Raw genomic sequence first — 18,706 nt, forward strand, 5'->3', positions numbered from 1 at the left:
CAAGAGATGTTGTGGTTATGTATACTCCCAAGACCCCTTCTCTTTTTACCCTTTATTTTTGGGCGTTTCTGGTGGATTGGAGGCCTGTAATAGTGAGTTCTGTCCAAAACAGATTTGCATTAAAAGCAGAAACGGTTATGGCAACTCTGATGTGTGTTTGAACAATCTGTTTCCGTCAGCCTTTGATGCATCCTCTCTTTTTCAATATGCCAAGTTTTCCACTTCAGCCCAGCTTTAAAACTTTTTTTTGTGATGATTTGGCTTTTTTTTTTTTTTTTTTTTTTTTTTTTTTTTAAGATTTCTGAGGTTTTTTAAGGCACACGTTTAAAATACACATGAAAACAGGTGGATGGGAATGTAATGGTATCATTGTTGTGAACTTTTTCATGTCTTTGTGTTTTTGTAAGTGTAAAACATTTTAAGACAAGGCTTTGAGAGTTGGGTAAAGCTTGATCCCCTTTTTTTCTCTATCACTCACTGAACACACCAAAAATATCACAAGGGCTTACCCAAGACCTGTCATTCGGTTTGAGCTGCATTTAAAAAGTTGTCTAATGTATGCTTGAGTCAATGTTCAAATCCAGAATATGTGATGTGTGTCAGGAGGAGGTAGAGGAAGGGGCTGGAAATCCCAATTTTGGGTTTGTTTGAAATCCTCTCATACCATCTGAGGCTCAGTCAAAATAAAATAACCCTCCTAGAGAGGGTCTTGGGACTTCCTGCCTCTAGCACTACTAGGAACTCTGGCCCCCGTCTCTGCCCTCCCCCCACACACACTTCCTGGCTTTGTCATAGTTGAGCATTCTTGCACACTGTCCAATAAGGGTGAACAGCATCTCAGAATTAGCATGTTTTCTTTTATCACAGCACTCAGTGTTAACATGCTTTTCTGGCTTTGAGCAGATATTCGTTTTCTTTGGAGGCCAGACAACTTAAGGAATGTAGAGAGGTTCAACTTTGAGTCTCAAAGGCCTTCTCTTTCTCACGCACCATTTGACTGCGCTGTTGGCAACTGCCAGTCGAGCTAAAACGGCACACACCCATACACAGACACACCCATATATATAATTTGATTTAAGTTACTAATAATAACCCCTGTCAGAAGGGGGGGTACAAAAGTCCCGTACTCCAGCTTCAAGTTGGTCTTGAGAAAATGTGAGCAAAATGATGTGAAGGTTGCACAGGACTTGGCTCTTAAATCCATGAGGCTGCAAGTGCAGGAAAACATTTGGATTCTCACAATCTGTCCAAACTACAGTGTGCTTAAATTCTAACAGCTAAAAGATACCAATGTTCCTGTTCCAGGTTTGTCAGAGGAGAATAAAATCCAAACACCAGCCTTCACCGATGCTGTACGACTCTACCGCCAAGCTAAAGGGCACTATGGCACCTGGGAAATGATGTGTGGTGTACAGTCACAGGTAAGCATGGCACTAGTAACTTCTATCACTTTCATCTGCACCCTCACCTGGGGTTTAATTGTTTCTATTACTATGCTCCAAGCTATAGTTGTTCCAAAATATTGTAGTGGGAAGGGGAGAAACCTGACTCCTGACATGCATAATGTGAACAAGGGTTTTACAGTCATTGCAGCAATGCAGATGAGTTCTCTAAATTCCTCCTTTAGCCTGATTTCTCACAGTAAGCTGGTTTATTGTGTGCATGTAAAGTTAGACTATTTACTGTCTGCTAAGTGTTTCCACTTCAGATATATTCATGCTTTGTGTGCCCTGAAGGTTTATTAAAAGGCTTTAAATGTGCTGTATCGCAGGTGTGGTCTGGCCCAGGTTTCTATAGCCTACCTCTGGCGTTGAACAGGTTATTCTGGATGCTGCAGTCCACAAAGCCATCACATCGTCATGATGTCTATATGATTATAGATATTGGAGATTTTACAACCCTGTATTAGCTAATGAATCCTAAAAACAACTTGAGGAATTGACCTGCTAGTCACCCATAGTTAAATATTTAGTAGCTGTTGGCTGGTGTGTATGTCCCACCCTAAAATTCCTCTCACATGGTCCGCTAAGTGAATTGGCTTTTGAACAGAACCAGTTTGTGTTCTCCAGTAATTCACTGTGGTAGAATAGCTACTTTTTTATGTTGGCTTAACCTTGTTAGAGAGTCAGTCTGCGGTGCAGTGGAGGCTTCACCCTGTTGGGGCTGTGCTATGATGTCTGAGATCCTTTCATGAGCTTATAATCACTATTTCACCAATTTAACACATGTGCACTACAGTCAGGCAATAAATCAAATGATAATTATATGATCTAGCATTCAGTGGGACCCGTAGTTGACCCTTAGTGAACATCAAGTATTTGCGACCATGGAAAGTAAATAGTTGGTCATACAGCACAACACTAAATTGCTATTGCTGAGTTGGGTCAGTGGGGCAACTTAAATCAGAAGATTTGAACAGATTCTGTAGACGTCAGTGAGAGCACACTTTTTACTGCACGCTTGTTGTTTTGATGCTGCTCTGAGGAAAAATCAAGTGCTCAAGTGTCCATCCATTTTTCTTTTGGAAGTTCATAAGAGTTGTCTTCTTGTTAGCTGATGCAAATTCCATTCATTTATGATAATATATGCAGCATCTGCAAAGAATTAGTTTAATATTTCCTCCTGACTTTACTGAGAGTTTACATGTGTTTTTATATATTCCAAAAGAACCTGCTGCACTAATTTCTACTTCTTTCTACAAGATATGTCATAGTTGTGTTTTACTGTATGTTTAAACAATTGAACACTGCAGATCCTTATATATTTAGTTAAAAAATAAGTAATTATGAAAATGATATGAATATTATGTGAAATATGACTGTAATTTGCTAACATTGTTTGCTAATCCTCCAGTAATTTGTCTAATATGCATAAAAGTTTATATTTAATTCAGTCATTTTATATCACTATGTATACAGTATATATACTGTATATACCATAATATGGTAAATTATCCAGAAATTCAAAGAAAACAATCAAACAAATGCAGACGCTTCGTAAGACTGATGCAAACATCCTGTAATTCCAGTTGTAAATCAGGCTGCATTGAACTAATACAACCAGAGATATTAAAGGGATAGAAAAATGTCTTAATGCTTTTCAAATGTCATCACACAGTATATGTTCTCATATTTTACACAGAATGGTCTGCATTACAAAAAATGTCTAGACAGAACTTCATATGATATATGTGTAATATGGTTGCAACAAATGTCAAAAATCATTTCATACATTTATCCTCCTGTCTTATATTGAGAAGATTTGAGACTTGGTTCAGAGTTTTCAGCAAGGAGGCCGAACAAAATCTTATTGTTTGAGTGAAAAGTCGGTGTGCAGAGTGCAAAGATCCATTATTTGTTAGACTGAAGCCCAGAAACAGGCCAGAGACAAACTGTCCCATGGAGCATGGTGCTCTTACTGCTGACTGGAATAATATAGTTTATACCAGTTTAGTGAGTGAGGTGATTGTGATATGTTTGTTGGTAGATCCTGTCTAACCTGGTCATGGAAGGTCTTCTCCCAGAGCTGAGGGAGCTCATCTCCCCTCGACTCAAAGGCAAACTGCATGAGAGGCAGAGGAACTGGATGCTGGTAAGAAAATCTCAGCTGCATGTGTTTCTGTTTTATTATTAATTGAAGGTTATTTCCCAGTTGTAGTATTAGTACATTTTTAGAAAATGTTAACACTTACCTGACAGCAGAGAGAACTGAAACAAAAATACAAAATAGACTTGTAGGTTTGGTTCATTGGAATTGGGGATGTGAGAAGAGCAGGAAGTTCTGGCTACAGGTGTGTTTCTCCTGCCTGTGCAGATCAGTGATGCGGTGTACAGCCTGGTGCAGGAACAGTGCCAGGCCCAGTACGAGGTGGTGGTACAGAAGTGTGAGGCGAGCCACCCCTTGCTGGAGGCTTCTATTCGCACAGACATGGACCAGATCATCACCTCCAAGGAGCACGTCACCAACAAGATCCGAGGTTAGGCCTGTTTTTTTATGCCCGTTTTTGCCTTTTCAGTAATGGTCTCAATTCTTTACTTCTGTACTGCTCAAATTAAATATATGGAGTTGGCAGTCACTGTGTGTGTTATACTTAAATGTATTAAAGATTTCTATTACTTAATTTTAAAGTGAGATGCTACTTTCAATTCTACATAGCTGTCTCTAAATGAAGGATCGTTGAAAGTTTGTTTGCTGCAATTACTTATAAATTAATAATACATGAATATAAATTAGATACATTTAATTGCATCTTTAAAATGATCAGTTTATTGATTAAAATTAATAGTTTATTCAAATCATTATTAATCATCAACACAAATTTGATCAAACAATCATCCAACTGCAGTAGGATAGTTAATTTCCCCACCTGCAAACACACACACTGTACATGGATGAACATTTACACACAGACTCATCTTACATTGATACTTTACACTCCATTTAACCTCCGTTCTGCATTTGTACAAGTGTTCATCAGCAGTCTGACAGCCCCCCATCCTTGTCAGACAGCGGAAACCAGGCAGACCAGCAGCATTCCTCACACTCTGTATGAATGGAGGAGGAGCTCAGCTGCAGCTGTGTTGCACTGGCTGTATGAAAGGAATCCCAGAGAGTAGTGGAGATTAGTATCATAGTAACCAAATAAAACATGAAAGAAGAAAGGAGAAATGCAGGGCTGATTGATATGATACCTGTTCACCAAGGAAACTATAAAAGAAGGAAGGGTCATTACATCATAATACTAGTGTGTGCATCTTCCATACCCTATGGGAGATGCATGGAGAAGCACACTTAGAATCCAACATGTCTTCATCGTGTGATCTTAGATGAAGAAATGCCTCTACCAAATGAAAGAACACACTTCACAGAATAATGACTGATTTTATTCAAATGTGCGCATTTGATCATTTTCTGTTGATCTCCAAATAGTATCCAAAAATGATTATAGGCATAATTTACGGGGCTTATGGTAAGTCAAATTAAAATGCTCACCATGGCAAATTCAAAAAAAAAAAAAAACCTCCAAGTGACGTGTCCCTTGAAAATGAGTTTAGGATAAATAAATATTGTTAACAAAATCTGTGTTCTTCATTCCGGCTCTCTTCTTTTTATTTTGATAAATGATTGACAGGGCTAATAATAGCTAATGTTATCAGAATATCACGCATACAAATGAAACGTTTACAAACCTCCTCTGATTATTAATTGTGCATTGATATAAACCAACTATAGGGGAGAACGGGCTAAATAGAGCCAGTGGGTAAAATGAGCCACCCCCTTTATCAAGGTAACCATAAGCAAAAGTAATCATGTGACCACAAATTAAGAAAGTATAGTTCACGTTACTCAATCCATCTTGGACTCAAGCATATGGAGAGAGTGGTCAGCAAAACAGACACAAACATGCTGTACATACAGACGGGTGGCAAATTAAAGGAAAAGCCGACATAAAGTGTCTTTGTAAGGTGTTGGGCCACCAGAATAGCATCAATACACCTTGGCATTGATTCTACAGTCTCTGAACTCTTCTAGAGGGATGAACACCATTCATCCAAAAGATATTCCCTCATTTGGTGTTTTGCTGATGGTGGAGAGCGCTGTCTAACACATCAGTCCAAAATCTCCCATAGGTGTTCCTATAGGTCGAGATCTGGTGACTGTGAAGGCCATAGAATATGATTCACATCATTTTCATACTCATCAAACCATTCAGTGACCCCTTGTGCCCTGTGAATGAGGGCATTGTCATTGAAATGGAAATATATACACTTATGTTCCTGTCTTAAGATTATGTTATAATGCCTTATAGTCAAGAGCTCATTGTAAGACTTTATGATCTCTGCTTCCCGTATGAAAATGTTCCTAACAGATACTATCAAAGGTGAGGTGTGGGACTCAGTCACTGTAACTTTAGAGGGAATGTCCAGGGAGGAAAGGCAGATAAGGATTTGACCTTCAACTCTTAATTCTCAGCAGAGACCGAAAGAAACTCCCTAGAGATACGTTGAATTAATTAAAAATAACTGTTAGGGTGATGAATATAGGATGATTGTGATGCATGTGGCTGTGTATGCAAGTACCAAGACTGAACTTCATTCAACATCTCTTCACTACTACACTACCTGCCCCTAGAGCTTTGAAGTGTGGCCATAGACTGTATAATAATAAATGGACGTAGCCACCATGACCTCACACATTGGTGCACTCACGTTTTGAAGCCTCAAGTTTGTCATTTTGACCATCACCATCTTGGATTTTTGGAGCCAGAAGTGATGATATGTGACCATATTTGGTAGGGGTCCGCAAAAAAAATCGATTTACATAAGAATCGCGATTCTATCTCTGCCGATTCAGATACATTTTTCAGTCTTGCCACGATCCATTTTTTCCTGACATGAATTAGCTCGCTAAATCCCATTGATGGTGCAATGACGCCGCCCCGGCGCCCATGTTGACTGAGTGGACTAAAGGAACATAAATCTTACTCAGGTTGACATTGAGTAGCAAATGTTTACATTTGATTCAGTGTGATCTTTATTTGAGACCTATAAAAGTGTCTGCTGCAGTCAAATGGAAAGAGTAACTCAAAACATCAATCTAGAATCAAATCTATGAACGTATTGAATTGAGAACTGATTTTGAATCGCGAATCGTTTTGAATCACAAATTGATTGTGAATCGAATCGTGACCCCAAGAACGCGAATCGAATTGTGAGATTTCCTGAATCGTGCACCCCTAATGTTTGGATGAGAGGTTGGAGCTGACCCTAACACTAGCTGCTAGCTTGGTTAGCACAGTGCATTTGATGCACTATGGTTAACTGTAGGGGTGCAACGGATCACAAAACTCACGGTTCGGATTGTATCACGGATTTGAGTCACGGATTGGATCATATTTCAGATCAGCAAAAAAAAAAAAAAGGGGGGGAGGAGACTTGCTTTCCATATATTCTGTAAAACATTTACAGCAAGGACCTTTTGCCCATGGTTTTAAATGAAAACAACATTCAAGATGTCCAATATTTAAATAATATCTTAAAATATGTGAAATATTCAAAGCTCAATTGTTAAATTAAATTGCAATATGAAGCATGATACGTTCCTCTTTTAAATATGCTTGTGAATGAAACAACAGCCTGTGTCCACATCATCAAAACTTGTATGTAAACGTACCTGCAGATGTCACTTCGGACCCGTTAGATGCTGGTTTGGTCGTTGCTCTTCAAAATCCCTGGTAGCGACGCGCTGTCTGTCTATGACTTGTACTTACAGCAGTTTGTTTACTTTGTCTTAAATGAGACATTACATTTTGCAATTAATCCACGGTTCACATGCAAGCTGAACTGTGGGGGGCGATCTGTACGAATGACAGATCAACGTAATAAGGTTATGCCCATTCTCTGTGAATCTGGGGTCATACCATGTTTATATTACCTGACCAATGTTGTCGCCGTGGTAGCAACTTGTCCGTCACAACGACCCTACTTCTCACAACACAAGTGAGAGGTAGGGTCATTCTCCCATAGACTTCTATACAGTCAGACTTATTTTTGGAGCCAGTGGAGTCGCCCCCTGATGGCCATTAGAGAGAATGCAGGTTTAAGGCACTTCCACATTGGCTTCACTTTTCATACCCAAAACTACCCGAGTGAGTGAGTGTGGCACCAATGTGCGTTCGCGGGATGTATAAAGAGAACTGGGTACAGTGTTGGAGGTGGAGCCCTGTTCATTCCTATGAAAGTTGCTTAGTGGCGCATGAAGCCAAAAAAGCCAGTCCCTGAAAACATACTGTGCATGCTCTATGGGCCCAATGCACCTTTAGAGCATGTTCTTCCACCAACTGAGACAGCTAACTTCTGGTTTAGCCCTCTGGCTAACTTGAATGGGGATAAAGCGATTCAAACTTTCATAATGTAAGTCTGTAGGAAAAAGTCTTTTTGGGACCAATAGCATCACATGATGTTGTAATTACATGGTTTGGTCATGAGATCTGCTCATTAAGAATTTCATATTGCGGAGCTTCAAGTTAAGTTTAAGAGTGCAGTAGTAGAGGACCTGAAACAATTAGAAAATATTAATACAACAACATAGAGCGGTGCTGTACTGTGACAGAAATAAAGAGGATATGCTTTGACATGAAGTTATAAGCTAAAAAACGTCTTTCTACAGCAAAGCGCTCTGTGTATGAGGCAGTCATGTGACAGTCACAGAGATATTAGAGGAGAGAATATTACGGTCTACAGTAGGTGATGTTACTGGACAGAGAGCTGCAGAGAGACGCAGAGGCAGCTATCGGAATGAGAGAAGTTTCCTAGAAACTACACGTAGAAGGTAATGCGACCAAAATATGACAATGAAAATCATAGAATCTAAAAACCCTCTCTGTAAATTGACAGCCATGATGATGATGTGGTGAGAAGAATATTAATTTTGCATTCATTTTGTTTTGTTATATATTTTATTTTAGTTGACTTTGGTCATATTTAAACTCGAAATTCATTCAGATTAAGATGTTATAATTCTAAGTCAAATAAGTGTTTCTCCCCTGTGAAGAAAGGCAGAGCTGATCTATTCGTGACACTTACAACAGGTCTGCACCACTTGTAAATTCTGTTTGTACCTCAGCACGAGAAAATTGACAAACACAACTTTCTTAACTCGCTTGTATGTGCCACGTAAGAATGAATCTGTTCATATGAGTGCTTCTTGAATCGGGCCCAATGTTTTCCAATGTTAGTAGATTTAGACCAGTAAGAGATCCATGATGTAAATTGATAAGGTCAGGTTATTTTCCAGCCCTGGAATAATGTACAAGTGACATTAAAGCAAAGGGCCATCAAATAAAACACGGTAACCTGGAGATCCACTGATATTTACTACATGAAAGAGTACAATTCCTCGAAAAAAGAGGCATGGTGGCAGTTTTTTTTTCCAGCTTTCAGTTTGACTTTGAAAGCATCATTAGGAGTAAGTAAAGCTGTCAGGAAACATAAGCTAATATATAGCCGGTGTGCCAGCTGTTCTCTGAGTTGCATCAATTAATCTGATGATGTCACAGGCTTAAACTATTAGTGAGGTTTAGTGGAGAGAGCATTTTATAAATATATAATCTTTTACTGTAATATTATGTTTGTATCTCATGTATTGTATATTTACTGTGTGGGGAATACTTTTCACTTACTTTTTATTAGGAACTCCCAATTTAACAGAACGACACAAGCTCAACACATCTATTCAACACATGTATCTCGTTTCTGCACTGCACACGTTACCATGGCTCCAAAATGATTTGCATAAATATATACACCCCTTATACATATTGTTTCCTTGACAGTTCAAGACCAGAAGATGGATTTAACAGTAGTTTATTTTTTGAATTCACGATAAAATGATATATCTTCTATCATGAAATCCTGCTGTTGGTCTGCTTTGCTTTGACATCAGAAACTGCACTGATTGGAAGTGGACTCCTTTGCAGACGTTTTCGGTCCGGTTGTTCAGTCCAGAGCTTACTTAACAGCTTTCACAGCAGCCCAAACGCACCAGAGTTTGTTTGAACCAGACAGGTTAGGAGTTAAAGTACCCTTAGTTGCAAAGAAAGAAAAAGCAGAAAATTCCAGAAACATAAATGAGAAAAATGATCCTGTGTTGTCCAATCAAGAGATGGATGAATACTCATATAATAAGCTGCCAATCCTGCCTGCGTAACAGACATTTGTTTCCTCTGTATGTAGTGTTGATGCCAGTTAACACCCATAATGCCTGACTGAAAGATGAAGTGGAGGTGTGTCTGGAACTACGACCCTACATACATGTTAACCCCCATCTCTCCCCACAGCGGTGGTCCTCCCCAAGGCTGAGAAGCTGCTGAAAGTGAGCATCCAGCCCTACATCAGCTCCATCCTGGACGCCCTGATGGAGCCGACCAGCCGAGGCTTCTCTGAGGTCCGCGATGTCTTCTTCAGGGAGCTGGTGGACATGAGCAAGAACACGCTCAATGAGGGCACTAAGGAGACCGTGGCACAGGTAGGTGAGGGGGGGGAGTTGATCTTATATTACATGCTTGAACCGGTATCAGCAAACCATTATCATCAACCAGTCATCAAAACCATTTTATTGGTCCAGGTTGGTTTGTGAAACTGACTCTTTTTGTAAAAATAATTTTCCCTCCTCCCAGCACATGGAGAAGATCTCCATGCTGGCATTCCACCCGGTGAAGATGCAGAGCTGCTATGAGAAGGTAGAGCAGCTGACTCTGGAGGGTCTGCAGCAGAGGTTTGATGTCTCCAGCCCCTCAGTGTTCGTCCAGAGGGCCCAGATCCTCATGAGAGAGGTGACGCTCTAACACTGACTAACTACACTTTGCTTTTAGGATTGGGTTTAATTGCTAGAAGCTGAATGACTATCCAGCAAAATCTCCATGGTTAATAAGAGAGTTTCTGCCATTTCCTTTAAAATAAATATACATTTTTGCAACATTCTGACATTGGTTTTAGAACATCTTTCCAAAGGACTACAATTGAATATTAGCCAGCTGGCTAACACTGGCACATGTACAGAAATGTTGATTAATGCTTAGTGCCCGAAGAATTTTTATCAAAATCAGTACTCTTTCATCTCAAAATCGTAACTCTGTCAAACCAGAATGCACAGACATCATACACACACTGTAAAGTTAATGGAACCAAAGACAGTTTAACATTGAGGAAAAAAGATGCTCCTTCTAACTTGAGTTTTTGAGCTTGATTGACAATTTCTGCACATAAAGACAAAACATTTACAAAATTTAGATTTTAAGTTTTTTTTCATAAAAAGTCTCCTACAGCATGTATAGTTCTACTCAAATGCAAAACTATGCCATTACTGGACATCCTAACTGGAAAAAAAACAATATATGGCATGCCTGGGTGACTTTGCCATAAGCCTATAAATGAAGGAAATTAAAAACAAGCAAAAACACCCTGGGGCTCATTTCATTTATAAAGTGTGTGACACTTTACAAATGAGTATGAGTTGAAGTTAGAAGCTGCTCTCAGGCCATAGGCGCTGATTCTGTGACCACCCACAGGGAGCTGTGGCCACATCAGGAGATATGGGGCATAGCAGAGAATAGGTAAAGCAGAGTTTTGACTGTAAGCTAAACCTGTGTTCAGTCCTGTGTTACCTGATTGGCTCTAACACACAATAAGTTTCAAAACGAGGTTGCTGCAACCAATATAATGCATCCAGGCCATTAACATCCTTTTAAAAACAAGGTAGAATTCTCCCGTGACACCAAAAGCCTCCAGGGCCTGGACTGAGCACTGCCTCCACATGTAGCTGAGGATATCCCATCTGTCTTTGCACCTGTCACCCAGGATATCACGAGCAAGACAAGGTTTACTAATTATTTCCTAGGTTATATATAGAGTCCCATAGAGTTTTGGATTCTAACAAATCTCCAGCAAGAACTAAACAGCTATATAATAGGCAAATTAAATAGTTTTCAGTTTTCATGCAGTTTGTGCTGTGTGTTCATTCATCCAAGAGCAAGGCATTCAGCCCCAGAAATTCAATACTTCCTAAACTACACTAATGGCACCAAGGAGACACTGCCTGTAAAGGGTCACTCCAGTGATTTTAGTATTGCACTTTTGAACAATGGGGGGAATCACATAAGCCATATTAAAGAGAAGAATGGGCAAAATCACAACCCTATTGCCAGAGGATATTGTTGATGTATTGTAATGTATCCTCAAGTTACATTCAATGACAGGATGTTTTTATGTCTAGTGCCAACGTTTTTATGATTTTCACTTTCTACAATATGTGTGCATGGAATGATCCTGGTTATGGCAAATAATCTAAAGTTTAGTTGTGGTTATAGTTAGGAAATTAAAACACTTGTGCAGGTTACATTTTAACGCCTACATCGTACACAGCAGAACTGTCCAATGGACATAATTCCTAGGATAGTGGAAACTGGTGCAGCAAAAGTGCTGGATTTGACTCTTCCGATAATTCACCTTAATATCGTCTTTCATTAGCCCCTCCCTTCCTGGAAAACACCTGTGACATCGTCATTATTTTCTCAGACTTGACAAAGCTCCCTGCAGAGCCACAGAGGACGTTAAAGAGCAGTTTTCACAGGCTGAGTCGTGCAAACCATAACAAATAAACTGATCTGTGAGTGTAAAATTGGTTGAGTTCCCCTTTAAATATTCTCAATACAGTTTTGTTGTGATTTGTAATGTTTGAATTGTCCAAAAAAGAGACATCCAGAGGGGAAAGAGGAAGCTTACAATCTGCTTACAGTTATGCACTTTCCAAAATATTCATAACTGCTACCAGGCTCTTAGGATTCCTTTTAGATTCATGAAGACAAAATATGTGAATGTATGTTCTGTATTTGTGGCTTGGGAGCAGGATCACAGAGTCTGTATCTGATCACTGCAGGTTGAGAAATGAGGGGATCAGTACCATGAGATAATGAGGTCAATATTTGAGTTGTTGCCACAGGGAAGTCATTTAGTTATAAGTGAATTATTCAACACTTACTGTAGATGATGCTACAAAAGCTCTGTGGAGTCATTTGAGTTCATTTGCTGTCCTTGTTTGAACTGAATAGATGCTCCCTGCCGCCTGGTTTGATGATACCGACGTATAAACAAACTCCAGTCGATACTGTTGGAAAAGAGATTGTTTTAACATGCATTTAAGTGTCTTCAATATTAAAGCAGACATGTTTTGAAATGTCCAGTGGTGTGAGATCATTTAATTTATTTCCATTTCAAGACCTGACAGGCAGTGACCCTGTAGCCTCTCAGAAGTGAAGGGATTGTATGAGGTTCAGCTACAGGAGCAGTAGAACTGTAGGGAGTGAGCACCCTCTAATGGTGGTTCAGTTGTTCAGGAGAACAATAAATGAAGAGTCAGTATGAATTCTCTCTTTTTCTCTCTCTCTCTCTCTGCAGCAAATGGATGATGCAGTGTATACCTTTGAGCAGATTCTTCACCAGAGTTTAGAGTCTCAGGGTACAGAGGAGCTGTGTAAGACCATCCAGCGCTGCCAGGACAGAGTCATTAAGGTAAAGCACACACACAGGGACACTCATTGCATTTACTGCAACAGATTTACAGTCTGCTTTCTCCAGTGAGCTGATTTCTTAAATGTCATGTAAAAGGGAAACTTGGCTTCTGTATTTGGAGGGGGAGGGGGGATGTAGAGAAACCTGATTTCCCCTGGAGAACACCAATTACTCTGTCATGTATACACATAATCAGGTTTCTAATCGGCTCTTTACGTGAGGCAGACAAAGACTTCATACAGGGAAAGGGTAACTGTGACCGCAGAGCATCGGGATGAAAGCAAAGATCATTGCACAGAGCAATGTGTATTTCAAGTAATTCCATCCAAAGTTCAACTAAAACTCAAACCAACACTAAGTAGTCCATAGAAGTCTAAAAAGTTAGTTTCAACTGCTGAATGTTTGATGTAAAAGCAGCATCTTTAACCCTCAGGTGTTTGTGAATGCTCTCAAAACAGATAGACAGCAGAAAAAAACAAAAAAAACTCCCTCCCTCTGGGTCTGAGGAAGGGAAACCCCCGCCTCACTAGAATGAATGATACTATCAGTAAAGGAAAAGTGGAAAAAAGAGGACAACAAAGAGACACAGAGGATGTGACCCACTTTTAATTTTAATTTTAATTTAGTTTTAAATGTGTTATTCATACAATTTGTCCAAATACACTCAATATTTCTATTTAGTAAACCATATTTTTTTATTTCTCTACCCTCTCAGTTCTTTTTAAACTTCAATCACTCAGCCCTACTGCTCCTCTACACTTGCACACACTTGTAACTCAACAGACTGCCCTACTCCTCCTAAAGTACACACACTCCTTTATCGCCACAAGAGCTACAGTACCTACAGTTTCAGTCAGCTGACAACACTTAGCTGCTGCTAAAATCACAGATCCACCAGCTGTTAACAAGTGTTGGGTATTATTTGATACTATTTCTACAGCGGGATCTTTAAAGGTGCGATTCTTAACTTCACAAAACAACCTCAACACAAGGTCCACTTACTAGCTTTTTCAGGAGCTGTCAACTGAGTCACATGGCTGTCACCTGTAGCATGTGTCATCATCTGTTGATCAATTGTTTGGATTCAATTTTTCCTAAAAAAAACAAAAAAAAACTGAATAAATCAATTTACTGTCACAGGACTGCCTTTTTTAAAAAGACATTTAGACCACAGATTGTGCTTTTAACTGAATTTTGGTGCCAGTATTTGCTGTAGAAATGTCCACACACAGAAATTGTCTTGGTTTCTTTCATTTTGTTTGAAGGAGTTTTGGTGCATTTTGCCTTCATTTGATACCATAAAGTCGAGAGGTGACAGGAAATGAAGGGAGAGAAAATCCCAAAAAATGCTTCATCAACCCTGTCAGCAGCACTACTTACAAACATTTTTCTCCTGTGTTGATGACACAACTCTTATGGTGGCAATAATTATTTTTCTGTCTTTTTTTTTCTTCCTCTTTTTTTGTTCAGAAATTTGACTATGACAGCAGCACAGTGAGAAAGCGTTTCTTCCGCGAGGCTCTCCTCCAGATATTCATCCCTTACATGCTGAAGCAGCTCAGCCCTTCCTGTGCCTCGGTGAGTGTCCGTGCGGTCTTCATCTTGTGGTATCATGTTAATTTTTGAAACACTGACTGACTCTGTGACATCAGTGAGGGAGTTTAGAAAAAGCTGAATTCTGATGTTTTGACCAGGAGCTGCCACGCTTCCAGGAGCTGATCTTTGAGGACTTTTCCCGTTTCATCCTGGTGGAGAACATCTTTGAGGAGGTGGTGCTGCACTCGGTCATGAAGGACATCATGATGGGTGAGTCTCCACAGCGTGTTTCATCCCGTCTGCTTCTACACTCACACAGGGCATCAGACTCTGGACCAGGATGCTGTTTAACTGAGCTCCTGGGTGGATTTTCCATTACATGATAGAAAATCTTTAACTATCTTTTTTGTTTGTTTGAATCTCAGACAAAAATCTAAATAAAACCTTATAAAAAGACTAAAATGTTTTGCTAACATAGACATTGACCCATATCATAGACAATTTACATATCAAAAAGCTGCAGTCCTAAACAAACAATACATTAAGAATCCCGTAAACTTCATTCAGCGACAGCAAATATAAGTGTAGCTAACCATAAATCAAACATAAATCTGGAATCATATTGAGTTATTTTTTCCATATTTATATAAGACACGTTTCATTGTTTTCCAAAACACGCTTTCTTAAAAATGATCAAATCTACCAAATCACTGAGGTATTTGAGATTATTTTTATTAATTGCAGCTCCAGATGTTTCAGAGTAAGCAGTAATATCTTGACATATGACTAAATTAAAGAAAACCTTTCATTAAAAGTGTTTCCTTCTGCTTTTTTGTTCCAATGAAAACAAACATTTTCTGATGCTGTGCATTTGTTCTCAAATCAAAAGGATAAACTATACAACTAATTAAACCAATACATATTTTCATTTTTGATGAATCTGCCAATTTGATTTTGTAATCAAATGTTTAGTTTTTAAAATGTGAGAAAATAGTGAAAAACGTCCGTCACCATGACCAGAAAGCCCCAGCTGGTGTACACTTTAAAACACAAACAAATTCAGTTTCTTCATATTTAAGAAGCTGGAATCTGAGAATTTGATTAATGATCAATCAATGACCAAATTGTTGTCCTTTAATCTTTTAATAGTCAGTTTACGAACTGATGAATTAGGAACACTTTATTTTATTGACAATTTAACAATTATTTAATGGTGTAGAACACATCATGTCACTCTATAGAGTAGTTGTAAACAGATTTAAGGACATTTTAAGCATTTATTAATGTTAACCACTATAACTCCTCCTAATTAATGCTGTTTGAATGAAAGAACAGGTCTTTTTACATGAGTCCATGTTCCAGTGCTCCAGTTTTGCTCGTTTTCCAGCTTTTACTCAACAAAGAGTGAACTTGTTTCTTGGAACATACCCTGCTTCTAAATATACTGTACATTACACAGCTCTCTCTGATTATGTATTGTATAAAATGTTATCAATCACTCATTAACTACTCATACACCTGTTATAAAATAGTGGTTAACAAAGATATTAATAAATATATCCTTACATCTGTTTCCAACTACACTATAGTGTGTTATGCTGTAAACCATGTATTAATTGTTTGTATTAGTGCTTACAAATGCTAAATAGGGTGGGTTAAAATTAAGTGTCAAAAATCCTTCCATTGGTTTCAGGACAATCACATATAAAGATACAAATCATTAGTCATAGTTGTACACTACAAAGCTTTCATGTTGTTAATTTAGGTCCTTAAGATTACCACTAGGCCTAAAACTGAAGGGAAATACTTCCTGCCTTTTAAGTTTGGTCCTCCTTATTTTTTTTCTACATTGAATGTCTCTTGAAGCACATTTTAACCAAACCTCTTCTGTCCGTCTGTAGCTGTGAAGGAGGCGGCAGTCCAGAGGAGACATAACCTGTACAGGGACAGCATCGTCCTCAGCAACAGCGACCCCAGCCTGCACCTGCTGGGAGAAAACCCTTCCATCGACTGGGCTGGGGAGTACAGAGGAGCCCAGGAGGAGGCAGAAAGAGCAGAGGAAGACGCTGAGGGTGACAGCCAGGGTGAAGATGGGGAGTCCCAGAAGAGGAGGAGGATGAAGCAGGTCGTGTCCATGATCCAGGTGGAAGGCTCCCCGGTCCTGCCCAGTGAGTCGTGCATGGAGGTGCCTGGTATTGACAACATCCCAGAGGAGGGCGGCGAGGAGGAGGAGGAGGAGGAGGAGGAGGAGGAGGAGAACTTGTCTCCTGACCAGAATAGATCTGCAAGTCCCAAAGCCACAGAGAATCCTCCAGACCTATCAAATGGTTTGGTCTTGAAGGAAGAGGAGGCCAAACCAGAGGAGCAGGACAAAGAAGTAGTCCAGCTGAAGGGTGAATCAGACACAGCTGCAGAGGAGAAGAGTCAGTGCGATGACAGCCAGCCGGCAGTGGAGCAACAACCACCCACCAATCAGGAGGTGTCAGAGGAGGCGCTGCCAATGCCACCTCCTCCTGAGGAAATTCCCCCAGAGGCCACAGCTGAATTCCCTCCGCCTCCTTATGACGACAGTGGCTTCCAGTCTCCCACCAGTGACGGGGCGGAGGAGGAGGTTGAGGTGGCCTCTAGCAAAGAGACCCTGCGGCCAGCAGAGGCAGAAGTGGAGAAGAGTGTTGCCACAGCCCCACAAGCTGAAACCAAAACCAGTGACTCCTAGACCAGAGACCAGTGATGAAATGATGTTTGACTTAAACTGTATCCTGCCATGTTTTTCAGACAAGGATGGAAAAACACTTCAGTGCTGTTTTAACCACACAAGTTTTCAGTTTCCAACCAGTTTCAGGCATCAGCAGCTTATTTTCACCGAGCAGGGCTCCGGTGCTGTCGTCATTTTTATTTTTGAAACGTGCCATTTTCACAACTTTACAACTGCAAAGTCTGAGCTTTCAAGTCCACACTTTATTTTCTCTTCACTTGGTATATATGTGAGCACAGTGGACGACCTTGAGTCCGTAATGGTGTGTATAAATATGTGACAAGTTGCAAGAACACTCCAGTTGAGGTGCCTTTGGTGAGATACGTGTACATTAATTTGGCTCTTCTTGCTTAACTACTGTGTGGCCTTCATTAATCCTCTGCAATTTGAGTTTTTTTGTATGACATTTGTTGGTGTAAATACAGTTTGTGACATTGGAAACTCAGTAACATGATGAGCATCTCAAAGCAAGTGTGACAAAAAAATTCCTGAATACGTAATAGTTATTGGACCTTGTAATCCCAGATTGTGGATAAATCTCAAAGGAAATTTTTTTTTTTTTCTTTTTTCCATCCCAAACTTACATTTTATAATTCATAAATTGTCTCTATGTACACACTGATGTCTCCAGACTTGACAATTTCTTTTGTGTTGGTGGGAATAACATTATTTTATGAGTTTATCCCGTAACAAAGAAAGCTTGTGTATATTTTGTATAAATGCTTCTGTGGGCCGGTGAACTACCAAACTGTAATTTTACATAATTTTATATCATTTCATCAATGCTTTAGCTGATCTCTCCACCCCCTATTTTATTTATTATCTTGCACCCCCCGTCTCTTTTTTGACTAATGTAGTTTTAGATGTATTCTACAAATTACTGCTATTGATAATAAATCATTATCGATTAAATATTATCAGTTTGTCTTCATGGTCTGTGTTGTTACGATTCGAGAGATTATGTGTATGACAAATGCCATTTTGCCCACATTCACACTCACACACACGCATGCACACATCACTCAGTTTGTGTGAGCCAACTGTGAGCCAACCAGGGCCCAGTTTTTCATACGTGGACAACCGGGTTATGAGTCTGTATTTTTTTGGTTCTTCGACGCTGCTTAAAATTAATCTGGAACTGTTGTCATGGCAACAAATCCTGGGCTCCAGTGAGCACGCTCTATGGGCCGCATGCACCCATGGAGGATGCTCACTAGACACTTCCGCCGGCCGGGACGGCTAACTTTTGGTTTAGCCCTCTGGCTAACTTGAGTGGGGATAAAACGATTCAATTCTGATAGTGAAACAAGTCATTTCACGAGGTTGTGACGCTCAAAAAATGTATCCG

The 18,706-nt window shown here is 39.7% G+C and overlaps 1 protein-coding gene across 1 annotated transcript in view; it reads left to right on the forward strand.

Moving 5' to 3' along the window:
- niban2b (niban apoptosis regulator 2b) overlaps positions 1-18,275 on the forward strand; it is a 46,349-nt gene extending 28,074 nt beyond the window's left edge. Inside the window, exons 6-14 of the mRNA XM_042421566.1 lie at positions 1,306-1,421; positions 3,487-3,591; positions 3,814-3,976; positions 9,839-10,026; positions 10,178-10,333; positions 12,954-13,067; positions 14,538-14,645; positions 14,762-14,873; positions 16,505-18,275. Coding sequence (XP_042277500.1) covers positions 1,306-1,421; positions 3,487-3,591; positions 3,814-3,976; positions 9,839-10,026; positions 10,178-10,333; positions 12,954-13,067; positions 14,538-14,645; positions 14,762-14,873; positions 16,505-17,319 — 1,877 coding nt within the window. The 3' untranslated portion in view covers positions 17,320-18,275. The remainder of the gene's footprint in view (positions 1-1,305; positions 1,422-3,486; positions 3,592-3,813; positions 3,977-9,838; positions 10,027-10,177; positions 10,334-12,953; positions 13,068-14,537; positions 14,646-14,761; positions 14,874-16,504) is intronic.
- Positions 18,276-18,706: the final 431 nt, after the last annotated feature.

The sequence above is a fragment of the Thunnus maccoyii genome, chromosome 9, assembly GCF_910596095.1.
Source record: "Thunnus maccoyii chromosome 9, fThuMac1.1, whole genome shotgun sequence".
NCBI lineage: Eukaryota > Metazoa > Chordata > Actinopteri > Scombriformes > Scombridae > Thunnus > Thunnus maccoyii.